The sequence below is a fragment of the Nothobranchius furzeri genome, chromosome 2 (assembly GCF_043380555.1).
Source record: "Nothobranchius furzeri strain GRZ-AD chromosome 2, NfurGRZ-RIMD1, whole genome shotgun sequence".
Classification (NCBI taxonomy): domain Eukaryota; kingdom Metazoa; phylum Chordata; class Actinopteri; order Cyprinodontiformes; family Nothobranchiidae; genus Nothobranchius; species Nothobranchius furzeri.
In genome coordinates this window covers 53,201,778-53,219,614 of record NC_091742.1, presented here as the reverse complement: position 1 = coordinate 53,219,614, position 17,837 = coordinate 53,201,778, and the positions used below count along the sequence as shown (strand labels likewise).

Here is a 17,837-nt window from a genome sequence, read left to right as displayed (position 1 = left end):
TATTAGTAACACAAACATGGAGATAGAGCCAATAAGAAGCCGCTGTGAGCTCTAACGAGACTGACGTTGTTCAAAAGGCATTTTAAGATAAGAGGGAGTCTTATAGTCAAACCCAAACAATCAGGGGTGAGAACGCAACATGGAAGGTTGCAAGTTTGAGTTAAACAGAGAACAATCTGCAACAAAAACAGAGAAGGGGAAATTAAGTGCAATTCCTATTAGATGTAATCAGGATGGCATCAAAAAACAAAAATAAAGAGGTGAAGAAAATGTCCCGGTATGCAAAATTCATTCCATTGTGTATCACGGTATCAGAGAAACAATCAGATATGTAAACGGCAGCACAGCAGTCCACATATCGTTACAAGTCTCTTTATGACCGAGTCTCATGGGGAGCCTTTGGGGGGAGGAGAAAAAAGTTTCACAATAAAACTACCCGAGGGTGTTTTGTTGCGAGCAAAGTCTATCAACATGAATGAAATCCATCCATTCTCATTGGGCAGGGGAATAAAGAAGTACCTTTGGAATAAATTAATCAACCTTGAGGTTTTACGATTGTTTTTCTCATTTTCCCACACTGGTTTGCTTTGATGGAGGTGAAGCAGATTGGTGAGGTGTCTGCTGAAGTGACAGGATGATGACTGAAAGGAGGGAAGGTGTAAAGGTGTTTTTGTTGCTTCTTCTTTCTCGTCTCCAGTTCCTCACAAAAAAGTTTAAAAAGGATTCGGTAACTCGCGTACACAAGCTCGCCTCCATAGCCGCCCAGTCAGTATCAGGAGCTGTAAGGCAGAGAGGCTCCGTTTTGTCTTGGAAAAAAATGCAAAGAATTAAGAAAGAGGAAAAAAGCAAAGCTGGCTCCTTCTCCCCTCCCCTGTAGTTTTTGTGATCCCTTAACTGTTCATCCAGGGTCAGACGGTCGACTTGACCCTCCTCCAGAAACAAACAAGAGAGCAGGTGGGCCGCCTGAGCGGGAGCGGAGGGCAGGTGGAGACCAGCGGAGAGGAAGAGAATGGTCAACAAGCCACGCCCCTCTCCAATCAGTCAATCACCAGAGCCGGTGCTGGTGGAGGTTTCGACTGAGGACGGAGCGAACGTCAGCGGTGAACCTTTGAGATGATGAGAGAACAGGAAGTTTGTGGCGTAAACATGTAATTCAAATCTGAACAGAAGTTTAGCTCAAGCTAACAGAAACAGGGAGACGACTGACCTGTTCTTCTCAAGTTCAAAAAAATTCTATTAACAAGAAGCTAATTAAGGCTAAGCCTTCAAACCCATTTCTGTTACATCTAAGCAGCAAAATCTTTTCCTAACATACTTAGTCAGTGGTTCTTTATGCTTTTTGATGATTTTTAAAATGTTTTCTTTGAACTTTGCTGATAATTAAACTGAAGCAAACATCTTTACTGTGAACTAAATTTACTGTGTCTCTTCATTCCTTTTACCGTCTTTTTTCATTTGATTTTTCCTACTGGGAAGTTAGAATTTCCGAGGAGAAAGCGAACACACCAGTAGCTGATAACAATGGTGGCAATGGAAGCTAACATATAAAGCTAACGTTATCTTAAACAGTTTATTTAGCTTCTGGAGAATATTAGAACGATGATGCCTCACACTTAGAGCGTTGTCACTGGTTTCATCTTCACCCAATCACCCGTCGCATTTAGTAAAGTGAAGCCAAACTTTAGAGCGCGTTCATGTTCTTCTAGTCGGAAATTCAGAGTTCCGAGGAAAAAGCGAACGCACCATTAGTGAAACGGAAGCTAACATATCAAGCTAACGTTATCTTAAACATTTTATTTACCTACCGGAGCAGATTAAGATGAGGATGTCTCACTTAGATCGTTGTTACTGGTTTCATCATCACCCAGTTACCCATCACATTTATGGGCCATTCCCATCTGTACCGGGTCGGCCCGGGCCGGGTAGCGTAGGTTGTTTACATATCTGGGTGGCCTGGTATTTTTCCGGGCCAACCAAGGCTCATTCTCAGCCCTCTTCTCGAGGGAGTCTGCTTCAGGCCGACCAGGACCAACACACCCACTGCTGACAGCAAATTCACACCTTCCATTAGAGCAAGCCTCTGATTGGTGGGTAGAATCAGCCCACATGGGCTTAAGACAAGGATGTGTGGAATCAACCGGGCCAGGCTGGGGCCGAATGGGGCTACCCGGCCCGGGCCGACCCGGTACAGATGGGAATGGCCCACTTGTGAAGTGGACCCAAGCTTTAGCGTGCGTTCTTTCTACCATGCTGCTCTGTTTACAACTGGCTCGCGGGGACCGACGACATAACGCTCTTGCGCATGCGCAGCTGTCTAGGCAAGTTCTCGTTATGAAGGACAGGTACCGAAACGAGGCACCGTTTGAAATTACGTGAATCGGTGCTCAGTCAGTACTATGAAATTCGGACGGTACCTTAAAAAGTACCGAATTCGGTACCCATCCCTAAATACTATATATTGCAATGTATTGTGATGTATATCATATCTGTTTTGTGAGATGTATGGTATTCAGCGATGCCAGTAACGCACATCGTCTGTTTGCTTCTATGCTGACTTCATATCATCATTACCTTAGTGCATCCAGCATAGGCAGCAAGTTAAGAAGTGCTGTGTCACTAGGGTCACTGAACCAGGACTTGATTGGTATTGCGTTGTCTGAAAGGCAGAGAATAGAAGAATCAGAGGAGTGGACTTCTTCATTTTCATCCGCAGAGACCAACGTAAAACCACGCTCGATAGTGAGGTGTACAGGAAAGATGCTTAGGCCAATCTGAAGGGGATGTGAGGGCATCTGGAGGAATCACACTCACTCTACATACACAATCTATTGCTAAAACCTTATAGACTAACTGGATATAATGTAGGTGGTCGTAATGTTTTGGCTGACTGGCGTATATAATATAACATTTTTATTAAGCAGATTAACTTTTTAAAATTCACATCAAAAGGAAAAAAGGCAACAAACGTTCAACTTCAACCTGAAAAATCTGGATTTAAGTTTTTTGATTAAATTCATTTCAATGCTTAATGAAATGAATCACATTTACTGCCATCAAAAACAATTATTAAATAAAAACCAGAAAACGTAGAACAATTAAGGGTTTTCTTTAAGGAAAGTGGTGATTTATGATAAATAAACATGAAACTAAAGCCAGTATCTGTTGTCTGAATAATGCAGTTTAGATGAATTATTAATAAATATTCCCAGCTGCGTGTTGTTTACAGGTTAACACCAGTTCCCACACACACACACACACACAACACACAACACACAACACACACACACACAACACACACACACACACCTTACCTGGATGACTACGATAAGCACCAGGCGAGTTGTCCAGGATAACAATACTGGACAGGTCATCGTGTACTACAGACAGGTCTTTAATATAACTACCTAGATCCAACGTACAGTGCTGGAAAACACAAACACATAAAACTCACGTTGGCATCGTTTCACATCGTCTCTTCATATAAACACAGAGCTGGCTGGTACCTGTCTGTAGTATCTGCGCTTCAGGACGTTCCTGTTGTTATCCAGCTTGTCTGCAACCGCTGAGCCGTAGATCTCCATACTGGCAGTAAAAACCACTAGCTCATACCACTGGCTCACCTGTGACACACACACACACACACAGTTCAACAACACAATAACAGACACACACTGGGTAATGAGGCAGATCAGAGCTGAGTTGTTTTACTCACCACTTCTAAAAAGAAGTCAACATGTGGCCTTTTATGTACAAAGAACCTGACTGGATGTTTATCAATGACGACCTGTCAGGAGAAACACACACACACACACACACACACACACACACACACACACACACACACACACACACACACACACACACACACACACACACACACACACACACACACACACACACACACACACACACACACACACACATGTCATACTACAGTCCTCAGACACATGTTGTGGTTGAGTTACGTGGGACTGAACTGACTTTAAGGATAAAGTCTGGCGGCGTGCCAGGTCTCACTGTGGGCCTGAGAACCCCGTCATGGTGAGAATGGATCAGGGTCTCGTCCAAGTCCAAAACCAGGATCTTCCTCTTTACTGCATCTGGAGTTCATTGGGGAAACAAATGAAGACATTAGGGGTGTGTGTTGGGAAGAATCTTGCAATGCAATATTAGAGATGTTGGAAAATATCCACACACTGAAATACTGCAACATTTTGTTTTATTTTAAATGAGCGCCGTCATGGCTGCTCTCGCGGTCTGCCTGTATCTGTCCTGTCTATATGTGTGTGTGTAATCTTGGTCAAGCTGTACTGTGGAGTCAAGTTCCTATGCTCTGGATCGCTGGCAATAAAATTCTTTCTTTCTTTTCTTTAAGGAATCAATATTTAAAATAAGTACAGATTTTTAAATAAAAATTATTATTTAAAAATAGCAAAAATCATCACAATGTATCGCACCGTTGTCTGTAGTAGTGAAGTGAATCTCCACCACTGAGTCCGGCTGGATTCGCATCTCGACAAGCTACCAGCGATGCGATACAAAAGCGATACGGTGAAACCCTCTACCGATACGATTAATCCCTGCTCACGATTAATAAATGATGGGAAAACAATTTTTATTTTGATACAATTCATGATGCCATTTGAAACAATTTAACACACGTAAAGGAATTTCCAAGCCCACATCTGGTTTTTAAACATCACAACGTTTCTCCCTCTCCTCTGTGAAGGAAATATTTGATCCTTTATTGTTTTCGTTTCATTAATAAAGTCAACATGAAAAGAAATTGCACTTAATCAGTGATATTTACATATTAATCATATTTTTATTGCTACAATACTCAGTTGAAATGAGGTTTAGACCATCCCTCTGCTCAGAAAAATAAACCAACAGAATCAGAAAATTATTAAAATTCATCATATAATCATTAGGATTTATTACAAAACACTGTAAATGTGAACATATTTCTAAATATTGTAATGTAATATTGTATGCAATGTATTGTATATTGCAATTGTAATGCTCTGGAGAGGAGGGTCAACAGAGATTGAGGAGGAGCAATGTGGTTTTCGTCCTGGCCGTGGAACATCCTGGAGGGTGCGTGGGAGTTTGCCCAACCAGTCTACATGTGTCTGTGGATTTGGAGAAGACGTTCAACCACGTCCCTCGGGGGGCCCTGTGGGGGGTACTCTGGGAGTATGGAGTACCAGGCCCGCTGATAGGGGCTGTTAGGTCCCTGTATCACCGGTGCCAGAGCTCGGTCTGCATTGCCGGCAGTAAGTCGGGCTTGTTTCCAGTGAGAGTTGGACTCCACCAAGGCTGCCCTTTGTCACCGATTCTGTTCAGAACCTTTATGGACAGGATTTCTGGGTGCAGCCGAGGTGTGGAGGGGATCTGATTTGGTGGCCCGAGGATCGGGTCTCTGCTTTTTGCAGATGATGTGGTCCTGTTGGCTTCATCAGAACGTGATCTCCAGCTTTCACAGGAGATGTTCTCAGCTGGGATGAGAATCAGCTCCTCTAAATCTGAGACCATGGTCTTGAGTCAGGAAAGGGTAGAATGCCTTCTTCAGCTCAGGAACGAGGTCCTGTACCAAGTGGAGGAGTTTAAGTATCTCTGGTTCTCGTTCATGAGTGAGGGAAAGATGGAGCGTGAGATCAATAGGTGGATTGGTGCTGCATCTGCAGTGATGTGGGCGTTGTACCGATCAGTCATGATGGAGAGAGCTGAGCCAGAAGGCAAAGCTCTCGATTTACCGGCTGATCTACGTTCCTTCCCTCACCTATGGTCACGTTAAGAGAAAAGTAAATAATTCAGATGCAGGGAGATGCGAGTTTATCTCAGCTGTTTAATGGACTTCTCTGAACCATTGTGAAGGGCAAAATATCTTTGTGTCAGGATATTTTCGCCCTGTACTTTACTGAAAAGAGACACGCATTGCAAGATATAGCCTTTCAGTTGTACCCGATGCATACTGAAGCTACCGGTGCAGTCGCATCGCTAACTTCATGAAGGAAACCCTGGTTCCGATCAGGAAATTTCTCCATCCCTACAGTACAGTGATTAAGGGTGTGCATTAGCAAGAATCTGGCGATACATCACAATACAAGGAGACAATACAATAAATTGCAATACAAACATTTTGCAATTTTTAAGACTGACTTTAACACACAACTCTTGTTTCATCAGAATGAAGATGGTGAACACTGCTGCCACCTAGCAGTCAAAGTTTGAAATGCACCCACAAGAAATAATGTAAATGCTTGAAAGTTCATTCTCAAAAATTCATATATATAAACTGCTTTTAAATATTGATTCAGCATCCTAACATGAAATACTGTGGTATCTTCGTGTATCAATATTTTTACATTCCATTAACCCCGTTTTTTTGGATCTTGCACAGGACTGCTCATGCCACTGAGAACTCTAGCAAGGCGGCACGATGTACAGCACAAGATTTCAGTGAGCCAAACTGCACAACATCTTGCTCTAGCAGGCCACATTACATCAGCAGGACACGTCACTAAAAGCCGACAGCTTATCAAAACAACAATGCTGAAATGAGAACAAAGGGAAACCGTCAACACTTCATAGTCTCTGAACCCAAAGTCCAAAAGGGAGCGATCACAAATGTTCCTGCATGTTGCTAATGTTGCCAATTCTACTCTTGTACTCACGTCACTCCCTGGGTGTATTTTCATTGGTCGATCGCAGATGGTAGGTTTTCAAGCAGTGCTTGATGACTTGCGGTTTGTGACGGTGCTCAATAAGCTGTCGCAGAGCCAGTCACACTGGACGGACACAGATCACCATCCTGTTCAGTTTTTTTAATCACGATTCTGTTCACGACGAGGGACTTGTCCAGGACGGCCGAAAAACGCACAGTGTGGTCTGGGGTCTCATTTATCAAACATAGCATAGAATCCTTACTAAAACCGCACTTAAGCTCAGCAAAAAAAAAAGTACTTACGCCAAGTAGGTTTGTGATCTATCAAACATGGAGTACACACAGCTGCACGCAGTCTCCGCTTCATTAATCAGAGACTATCTAGAAAGGTTCTCAGCTGCTTTTTAGTCACATCCCGCCCTCACCACGCCCACTTACTGCCATAAATAGTAGGGCTGGGGGTAAACGATTATTTTTAAAACGATTATTCTGACGATTATTTTATCGAATAGTCGACTATTCTAATGACTATTTAGAAAACTAATCTAATGATTATTTTTCTATTGCACAATTAACAAAAACCAGAAAATCTCAAATAAATTCCTCAAAAAAATTGATAAATTCTTACTGTAAGAGAATAAACACTACAGGCCTTCCATTTTGTATAACACTGCGTTTATTGTGTTGCGGTTGGTTATGTTCTGATGACGTGTAGAACTTGGGAGTGCAGGCTGCTGCCTGAGAGGTGGTAGAAGATTGAGTGTCTCCATGCTGCTTTGTTTTGGTCACTTATGTGCGTGAGGCGAGTGGTGTTACGGGTTAAACCAAACTCAGGTGATATTTTACACTAAACCGAAAACCCACAACACTCTAAATGTAATAAAAGGGAGATCTACACCACAAAAAAGATGAACTCTAAACCAAAACGTAACAGCTTATCCCAGCGCAAGAAGCTGTTAGCGAAGATGCTAACAGTAGCTTTACCAACGTTAAGTTCAAGTTACCAAGTTTAAATAAACCAAAAACACCCAGCAGCAAACAGACCAGCACGGAGGAGAGACTGCTACCACCAAAACAGCTCTCCTCATGTCTGAAAGAAGCTCCTTTATGAAGGGAGAAACGCTCCCGGTGATTTTCTACATCTGCGATAGACACGAAGCAGCGCATCTGACCCCGGAAGTTGTTGTCCGTTGCCGGGAGACGAAGGCGGGCAAAACAGGAAAGGAATCTAGTAGTGGACGGACATTGTTCCGGGTCTTCGGTATTTGGCGGAGATGTTAGTGAAGGCGGAGAAGAGGGCGAACTAGAGGAAAAACGGGCAGATTCCTCCTCTATTTACAAACTCCTGGGGATGCAACAAGTGGGCGCGGTGCGTCGACTTCCGGATCTGACGTCGACAAATTTTTAGAATCGAGCCGTCGACTTCGTCGAGGCTTCGCTACAGCCCTAATAAATAGTCAATGCAAAGTGCCTTGTGGATCTCATGCATATGCATAAGCCGGCTGTTGCAGCGCTCCGCCAATGACATGGTGACCGTAGATCAAGGCAGATCAAGGAAGCGCTATTACACAGAAGCAGAAGTTGAGGTACTTGTGGGTGAGGTGGAGAAATGAAAGGAAGTGCTTTTGCAAAACAAATAAGAGAAAATCCACGGAGTGGCACAACGTTGCTGAAGCCGTCAATACTGAGTTCTTCAGAGAGAGATCTGTGGCGGATATAAAACAATGGTCCAATCGGGATTCGATCCCCAGACTCCCGGGTGAAAGTCACGTGCGCTAACCAGTCACCCAAACGGAGATCTCCCTTGTCCAAGTAGCCAGGGCGCATGATCAATCGGGTCACAGTGACAGGACACACACACTGTCACAGACGCATGATGTTCTGTCTCAATCTGTCCCCCTGCTGATATCTGCATTCCATATTCTACGCTTCAGGCTGTGTGTGTGTGTGTGTGTGTGTGTGTGTGTGTGTGTGTGCGTGCGTGCGTGTGTGGGGGGTCTTGTTCTGTGTGAGCACGAAGCGGTACAAGTGATAAAGCTGCAGGATTTCATAATTGTATCTTCTCAGCAGCAGCACTGCAGGTCCAACATGTGCGTAAGCCAGGTCCTTAGTCAACTTAAAGTTTCTTTCATAAATCCCAAAGTTTGCGTGGAAAGTTGCTTACGCAGCTTTCCGACCCCGTTTTGTGCGTAAGCAAGCTTGAAAAATGAGGCCCCAGGGCTTTAGGTTAAATATTAAAAGAATAACAACGGACATTTCCATGTTACTGGCTAAATACGGGTGTGTGCACTAGCAGGAATACAGCAGCTTATGATTCATTTAAATGAATATGCTAACCACTGTAGCCATTTTAAAATTCATAATAAAACTTAACCTGGTCTTATTTCTTACTCTCACTCTGAAATCAGGACTTCATCGTGGTTGTTCTGGAGCAAAAGCCCACAACGCATTACTTAAACCTTTTTCAGAAGTCCCTTTGTTAGCTTAGCTTTATTTACACAGAACCAAGTTCAGGAGAGCAGGTATAAGAATGATTTTATTGAGATGAGGATTTATTTATTATATAGGATCATGAAAGCAGTCACTGACATGTGATGAGATTTAAAGACCACTGCAGACACCTCCTCCTTTAACCACACACACTCATCAGCTCCACTTGGTCTCGGCTAGATTAACGTAAGGGATTTAGCCTGGACCTGGATCTCCACCTGAGCTCGGGCACAAGGAGAGACGAGTCAAGTAGAACTGAAATGCGATCCATCGCGCACGTGGAGAGGCTGCTGCTGAGCAAGCCGGTAAAGGCGAAGTTCGTTCAGCACACATGCACTCATCCACATCTCCTCTTCTCTTCCACAAACAAAAACAGGTTTCGTCACATAGAAAATGAAGAAAAACCCCAATTGGTTTAAATTCTGCAGCCAGATGACGAAGCCTGATACCGATCACTATCATCTAGCGCTGACGTTTCCCTTCCAACATCATCAGCGCGGTTACAAAGAGGCTAAACTCATTTACAGCTGCCCAGCAGGCCCATGCTTCCTTTAAAGGTGCCAACGCTGAGATGTCTAAAAGGAAATCGATTCTTTCTGTTCAACATGTGTTACTGCAGCAAGTAATAACCTAGGAGAAAAGAGTCTGATCTGTTGTTGTGTTAAAGAAGTAAACGCCACAGAAACGATGATAAATGAGCCTCCCTGCCTTACAGCGTGCTAGAAAGCCTGAGTTGGTGGTCACATCCTTTGAGGTGAGGAAGTGGTGCATGAATAGGAGCTGATATGTTTACAAAGAAAAACACTTTTCTGCACAAGGACTTCCTACTCGCCAAACTGGTTTAGCGATGGAAACGTGATTGTTTTCACGCCGTCAAAGCTAACGCCACACAGAAACACATTAAACCAGGAGGCTAATGAGCTTTGAAAGAAAAGCGTCTGGACTTCTTTGAGTTGCTTGAAGACGTTTCACCTCTCATCCGAGAGGCTTCTTCAGTTCTAAGGTCAAATGGTGGAGAGTCCCAGATTTAAACCCAGTGGGAGTTTCTCCCCGAAGAGGGAACAAAAGACCCCCTGATGATCTTCTACATAAACACATGAGCCAAGGTGTGAGGGTGGGTGTGGGTCTTGGGTCTGGGTTCTTTCAAAGCTCATTAGACCACAATGACCTGGATGACTGAGAACCTTCACAGACATTAAACCAGGAGATTAAAACACTCGTGTACTCACTGAGTCTGTTTCTGGAGATGGGAGACAGGGGCAGAATGTCGTATCGCACCGTCTGATACTGGATTATCTGGGAAGGAAAACAAAAACAGGGAGAATGAGACGGACGGTCCTCGTCAGAGCAGGAGACGTTTAAAGCACAACTCCGGATTAAAGTTGGTTTGTGTTTAACAATCTGGATTATTGTGCTGGGAATCCTTTAAGGTGTGGATCCTAAATGTGATCAGGATTATAATCCAGACTTTTCAGTTTATAATAACATAATTATACACATAATTAATAATCCTCCAGTTATGATCAAAGACCAAAATGAATCAGGTCTGCCCTGCAGCTCCTCTGGAAGTCTCCTCCTCCAATTGGATCGCATCAGAACAAGGAAGATCCTTCTGAGAGTTTGGAGGGGTGTGTTGGGGGGGGGGGGGGGGGGGGGGGTGCTCTCCTCCTCACTGGGTTATTTTTATCCCCCCAGCTGTCCGTCGGTGTCAGAGGAGTCTGGGGTACTTGCTGGGTGACTTTGAGCTGGCTGGTACCTCAGGGCCTCCCTGTGACCCCCGCACCCTACCTCTCGAGTAAACTCGGGGTGGGTGAGTGTGTGTGTGTGTGTGCGCCTACAACCTCTGAGCACCCACACAGAAAACCTGTATCTCTAACCAAATCTGGACCACCAATGTTACATTGTTTACATCCAGATTAAATCTTAAAATGTTTAATCTGTGAATATAAAATTATTTCACACGGCCGAAAATTTTAATCCTTCTGGTGATTTATTGTCTCCAGCAGCAGAGACCCCAGTGACATGCTGGCTTTAGCTTTCTAGGTCCAACCCCGTCCTCAAGTCGCCTCGCCTTCCTCACACGTTCCGTCTCACAGAAAATCTGGATTAAAAAGATTTATCACTTTTATCCATTTAGGACTTTTTTTCCACAACATTTACAGTGAAAACATGCATTTTAGGTCTACTTTACATTAAATCATCAAGACCCACGACTGGAGTTCAGTGACCCTGAGTGGGGCGCTGACCCCATCTTTGAAAGCCACACAGATCTAATGGAGGTCATTGTAAAGAGCATCTAACTGGCTCGCTGATGCGTCCAGATTAGATTATAGAAGTCAGATTTATTAATGAAACTTTAGCTCCACAGTGCCGATCACCATTTAAACCACATCAGCAGGCAGAGTGTCCATGTTCCCGTCCACCACCTCTAACCATGAAGCCAACTCGTCTCCTTTATGGAAATGACCCCGGCTCTCCACCGGACGCATAAGCAGCACGCGACGCAACAAACGCGTTTTCCCCACAAACTCAGCGGCGCGGCACTTCAGTCATGAATCGATAGAGCAAAAGAGTTCCAAGCACCTGGTCCCGCAAGGTCATGAAATCACAGGAGAGTTTCAAGATCACATGAGATTTTAGTCGCATTCGGACTACAGTATAGGAACCTTTTTGTAGGTTCTATAAACTTTTCAGGAACCAGCCTGGTTTTGTGCACATTCAGACAGATAGGAACTAGGAACCTTTCTCCTCAGTTCCTAGAACCACCCATCCGTTTTCTTTACCCGCTTATCCTCGCAGGGTTGTGGGGATTCTGGTGCCTATCAGCGGTCTCCAGGCACGCAGGCGGGGTACACCCTGGACAGGTTGCCCATCCATCACAGGGCAACACAGAGACACACAGAACAAACAACCAAGCGTGCGTGCACGCGCGCACACACACACACACACACACACCTGAGGACCGTTTAGAGAGACCAGTTAACCTGACAGTCATGTTTTTGGACTGTGGGAGGAAGCCAGAGCACTCGGAGAACCCACAAATGCACAGGGAGAACATGCAAACTCCTTGCAAAAAGACCTCAGGTCAGGATTTGAACCCAGGACCTTCTTGCTGCAAGACAACAGAGCTAACCACTGCACCTCCTAGAACCATATTAGCTCCTGATCAGCGATGGAGTCTTTCAGTTCCTGAGGAACTAACGTGAGGTTTAAAAGTTCACATGATGACAAGCAACAAGAGATCTGTTCTGTTTATCACGGCTACCAAAGTTTTAAGTCCCACAGTCATCATCACAAACAGATGAAATTACATCTCAATCCAGGCGAGGCGCAAACCGGAAAATCTTCTGCAGCTCACACTCAGACAACAGAAAAAGCTAAAAACACACCGATTGGTCCTGATGCAAGAAGTGAGTCTACTCTTCTTTTGGTAGTTTTGGTGTTTACATGGTCAGAGCACAATGTTCTGAGACTCTTCAATAAATAGTCAAAATGCTCAAAAATGCTGGCAGTCGGGGGCTTTCTGATCAGAAAACAGATGGCAGTGAATGAGTTAATAATTAAGCAACTAGAAATCTGCATGCCTTTTATTTTGAAAGTTTCCAGATGTTTCACACTGGTCCGGTGTTTGACTTCCTTTCTGGCCCAATCTGAACTGCTGAGCTGGATGTGTTTTGGAAGAAAAAAAAGTAAGCATAGCAACGCGTCTAAAACACACCCGTCGACTATAATGGTGCGCCGTGCTACGCTTCGCAGTCGTTACACAAAGCATACATCTGGTGGCATGGCCCGGTTACTGTAATGGAAAAATAATCTGAAGATCTACAGAAAGAATTCTAATCAATTAAAAAATATTTCCGTTGGTATTTTCAACCTGATCTTTAAAAAAAGGCTAAAAACAAAATGGCTTATTAGTAATGAATGCACACTTGAACAAAAGACATGACGACCAACTTATTCTCACCAGAAGCTGAAACTAGAGTGACTCTGCATTAAAATTTGCACTCTGGCTAAAAATAAAGCACCTCTATTTTGGTTTGATGTTTGTTAATCTAGACTAATCGTTTCCCTTTTAAAGTCCAGAGTTCTGCATGGACTCCAGGCCTGGAGCTACACGCACATCATACAAGAAAATAAAGAGACACTAATGTCAGTAAGATTAATAAACAATGGTTTTGTCATTTGATACAGTGCAGTAGTGTGTGTGTGTTTGTGTGTGTGTGTGTGTGTGTGTGTGAGATTATGATCAGCTCTCCTAATCCAGAAATGTCTTTATTGATCCAAACTTTAGGATCAGTGTTGAATCACAAGGAGGGGTTTGAGGAGACTCTTGGTTTTATCAGAGATGTGGGTATCAGATCTATCTTCGTGTCTGTCCGCTACAGACCAGCCCAAAAGCACCAAGGATGAGTTTGGCAGCTGTTGGGCTGTAAACAACGGAGTTAAACTGAGATTGAGAAAGAGAGAAACAGACGGAGAGAACAGTACGCCCTCTGTACCGACATAATCCTTCTCACTTCAGCCACAGAGCTGGACTCGACTACACACACTCAGATCCTGTTGACATCCTATGAGTGTGACCGCCTGCCTCGCAGACTAACCTGAAGCTGCACACACTCAGGCTAAGGACACCTCCGGGTTTGGTTGTCTGGGTGGAAGTACTTGTGTTCTACACCACATTTGTGTGTGTGTGTGTGTGTGTGTGTGTGTGTGTGTGTGTGTGTGTGTGTGTGTGTGTGTGTGTGTGTGCGCGCACGCAGAAGCTATGAACAGGTGGCTTCTGCTCTGCCACATCAAATGTTACGTTTATTGGGTGTGTGTCACACAAAAACAGTAAAATAAGTGAAACAAGAAGTTTCACAGCTGAATGATTCGTTTGCAACATTTCTGCTGAATGACATAAACGGTTTCTCTCAGTTATTATCTTTTGTTTTAGTTTTAGACCAGGGGCTCCCAAAGGTTTTCCACTTCAGACCCACCAAAAGCAAGTGACTCCAGATATCTGATTTACAGACACAAACATGCCACTGCTTCAGTACAAATTAGGGCTGTCGCGGTAACCGCAAAAATGAAATATCGCAATATGAAGAAGCCCACCGCGCTGCATCATGGGCCACCGCGATTACTGAACTTGGTTCAACTCAATGATGCATGTTGAGAAGGATGGCTGCACTGGTATCAAAACGAAACGTTACTTCGCTCCTTTGGGAGCACTTTGGTTTTCAGTACGTCAGCTGCTGCGCAGCCAGAGTCCTTGGCCGAGACAGAGCTGCAGCGGCAAAAAAATAATAATAAACGCTCGGAAACCTCCTGAAGTCCCGGACAAGCACTGCTTCTGCAACCGTCCCGAAGAGAGTTTGAGCCGAGCTGGAGCTCACTCGCTACCTGCAGGAGGAATGCATCCAACCTAAAGAAAACCCCCTGACATGGTGGAGCAACAACCGGGAGAGATTCCCTTTGCTCGCCAGAGTCGCACGCAAGTTGAGTTCGGAAGCGAGCGGGGCCGGACCGGAGCGGAGGGGAGCGGAGGTAGTGGAATTTGGGGTAAGTGCAACGAGCGCACCATCCGAGAGGGTTTTCAGTGTTGCTGGAAATGTTGCCACCCCTCTCAGATCCTCTCTCAAACCGTAGTTAACATGCTGGTTTTCCTTGTGGGTAACAAGGACGTGACCGAGCTATAAATCACCGTCATTCGTGTGTGTGAAAGTGAAATGATAGTGTGCCCGCCCCCCGGCGCGCGCGCGCGCCCGGTACATGCAATTTTTTATGCTTGATTTTAAACAACTAAACAAAATGGGGACTTGTTTCTTATTTGTTAGATGCTGCAGCCAAATTTGCATTTAAAAGTTTAACCTCCTCCTGAATTTTGTTGTTTTTAAGTTCAGTCGGACTCCAACTGTCGGACAAACAAACGTTACTGCGATCTGTGTTGTTACTGCCCTTTGATCTGCATTCAGTAAAGCGTTATAAAAGAAGGCACGGCAATTTTTAACCTTTTTTAATGTGTAAACATTATGTTTAGATAGTACTGCAATAAAAAAAGGACTGCAATAATATCGCATACCGCAATATTAAGCCACCCTGAATCACCGCAGGGGGAATTCCTCAACCGCAACAGCCCTAGTACAAATTCACTTAAAGAACCCATAGTCATCGTCACACACTGGTGAAATTCATCTCCATCCCAGTGGGGAGCGGTGAGCTGCAGCTGAGGCTGCACTCGGGAACTATTTGGTGGTTTAATCCCCCAATCCAACCTTTTAAGGAAGAGTGTCAAGCAGGGGGGCATTGGGTCCTATTTTTACAGTCTTTGGTATGACCCGACTGTGGATTTGAACCCCAATCTTCCAGTCCCAGGGCGGACACTCTACCACTAGGCCACTGAGAAAGTTTATATGTATTAATGACCTTTTATGTCAAAATTATGCAAGAAATATAGCTTCAGCAATTGTTTCGGTTAGGGATGTTCCGATCACATTTTTTTGCTCCCGATCCGAGTCATTTGATTTTGAGTATCTGCCGATACCGAGTCCCGATCCGATACTTCAGCAATACAATAAAATAGCAAGAAAAAAGGGAGACTGCATCCAAATTGACCTGTTAGGTTTATTATTATTCTTATTATTATTATTTATATGACTGCATCCAACATGATACCCTAAGAAAGTAGAAACATTTTGTTAGTGCAGCAGCACTTCAAACCAAGTAAACAACATTATATCTTTGTAGCTTATCAGTGGTGCAACAATATGTAAACAAATTTGTTTTTATAGAAAAGTAGAAAAGGTTTGTAAAATAACTCAACACAATAATAGAAGTTAAATTAAAGTGCTTACCTCCACCTCTAAGAGGTAGTTGCATAATTCAGTCAGGTAACAAAATAAAATACATCTTAGGCCTTTGACTGACTAGTTTATTAAAACGAACAAAAGATATGCCTAATCAAAGTGGTGTACGAACTTCACCATTCAAGTATAAAACATCAACATCAAATTGCAAAGAACTGGTAAATCACCTCTTCCATGTGCTCTACATGGAGCTCAACTTTTACTCTAAGGCTCCCAAATAAAGTGCAGTTTAAAATGATTCCAAACCGCTGACATTTTTTGCTCTCCTGGAGCGAGACGAGCATTAACCTGCTAGCTAACTGCTACCTGAATTCCACGGTCCACTTTAAAACGTGTGACGTTACGGCTGCCGTATGGTGTTCTCATGTCGTTATTGAGGAAGTGAAACTTGGTACAAAATTAAGCCATCGTTATTCAATTTGAAACTCAAAATTTATTAAAAATGTCATGCTTGTTGTTTTATAAGGTTAAATCCGATCTTTAACACCCGATTCCGATCTTTTAAAAGTCACGTGATCGGGCCCGATTTCCGATCACGTGATCGGATCGGAGCATCCCTAGTTTCGGTTTTATTAATATTATGGAAATCATGTCAAGACCCTCCGAGTAACATTTGGTGACTCACAATGGGGTCCTGACCCCAACTTTAGAAACCACTGCTTGGTTTACACCAGTGGTTTGCCGTATATGCAGCAATAAAACACCCAGTAGGATAATCAAGAGTTATAATTGTCGATATAAAAAGTGTGTGACTAATTATTTTTAATGTGAGAGTGTGGGTAGGAGTTGGGATTGGGGAACCACTGATCCAGACTGTCTGAAATAACCATTTGAAGACCTCAAACATAACATTTAAATGCAGGGTTTCCAAGAGTCTCAAGCAGTGCCTTACACTAGAAGAGTCTGTAAAATATGGCTAAGTTCAACATAAATTTAAACAACCTCATTGCAACCATTCAAATTAAGTCAGAATTTTGTATTATAAACTGAAATGTCCCTTTTAAAACCTTATGAATGATTTCTTGGACCAGCGAGGACATGATCCCTCATTATGCTGGCAGGAAGTCCTTAGATAAAGATCAATAAATGTGATCAGTTGTAAGTGTGATTAAAACCCGAGATGAATGGGTTCTAGTGACATCCTGTGCAACTCTGGTGTTGCAGATGTGTTTACACTTCTACAACACACACAGCTGTTGTTGTGATCTGCTATCCGAGTATTAATAGTGATTGTAATGGCTTAGGAGAAGTTGTGTCATTTCTGACCAGCAAACACGTAAAAGGAGGTGTAACCTGAGGCTCTTCTCACCGTTCGGAGGTGCTTCCTGAGAATGTACATGATGAAGCCCCATATTCTGGATGTAACGCTGAGGAAAGTCCGGATGCCGAGTAGACACTGCCGGGTCTTCAGCATGGTGACGAGCACGCAGAGACCCCACAGCGAGTCTCCTTCTTCAATCCTCAGCTGGTAGTTGGTGTTAGAGCCAAACTGCTCCTGTGGAAGGGATCCTGGGGATACGTAACAGTCTGAAACCGTCTTTAGCTACAACCGCCAAAAACTAGCTAGCACCAAGAGGCCGGGCTCTGCACGCAGCGTGGAGCGAGTAGCACCACACAGATTGTTGTAACAGAGACACGCCAGCAGGATGGAAAACACCAGCCTCTGCACGACGTCTGCTGCCGTTTGGACCTTAACACGCAGCAGCTCGTTTAGCTGATAGCCACTGAAGCTACCGCTAGCTCGACAGGGTGACCACCTTGAACTCGGGACGAAAATACCCCCCAAAACGCCGCGAGGATACTGGTCGACGGGCACCGGGTCAAGGCCGCGT

General features: G+C 44.0%; 1 protein-coding gene across 1 annotated transcript; it reads right to left on the bottom strand.

Moving 5' to 3' along the window:
- Positions 1-825: 825 nt before the first annotated feature.
- Positions 826-17,619, bottom strand: ctdnep1a (CTD nuclear envelope phosphatase 1a). Its single transcript, XM_015946921.3, has 8 exons — positions 17,315-17,619; positions 10,387-10,453; positions 3,982-4,100; positions 3,713-3,784; positions 3,504-3,620; positions 3,312-3,423; positions 2,572-2,656; positions 826-1,106 (listed from the first exon to the last, which is right to left on the bottom strand). The coding sequence occupies exons 1-8, from the start codon at positions 17,417-17,419 to the stop codon at positions 1,046-1,048; spliced, it is 738 nt and encodes a 245-aa protein (XP_015802407.1). The 5' UTR covers positions 17,420-17,619; the 3' UTR covers positions 826-1,045.
- Between the last annotated feature and the right edge of the window lie 218 nt (positions 17,620-17,837).

Coding starts and splice junctions, on each gene's coding strand:
- ctdnep1a (XM_015946921.3), bottom strand. CDS start 17,419: ATGCTGAAGACCCGGCAGTGTCTACTCGGCATCCGGACTTTCCTCAGC. Junction 10,454..17,314: donor TCAGGAAGCACCTCCGAACG/GTGAGAAGAGCC, acceptor TTTCCTTCCCAG/ATAATCCAGTATCAGACGGT. Junction 1,107..2,571: donor CCTATGCTGGATGCACTAAG/GTAATGATGATA, acceptor ATCATCTCAAAG/GTTCACCGCTGACGTTCGCT.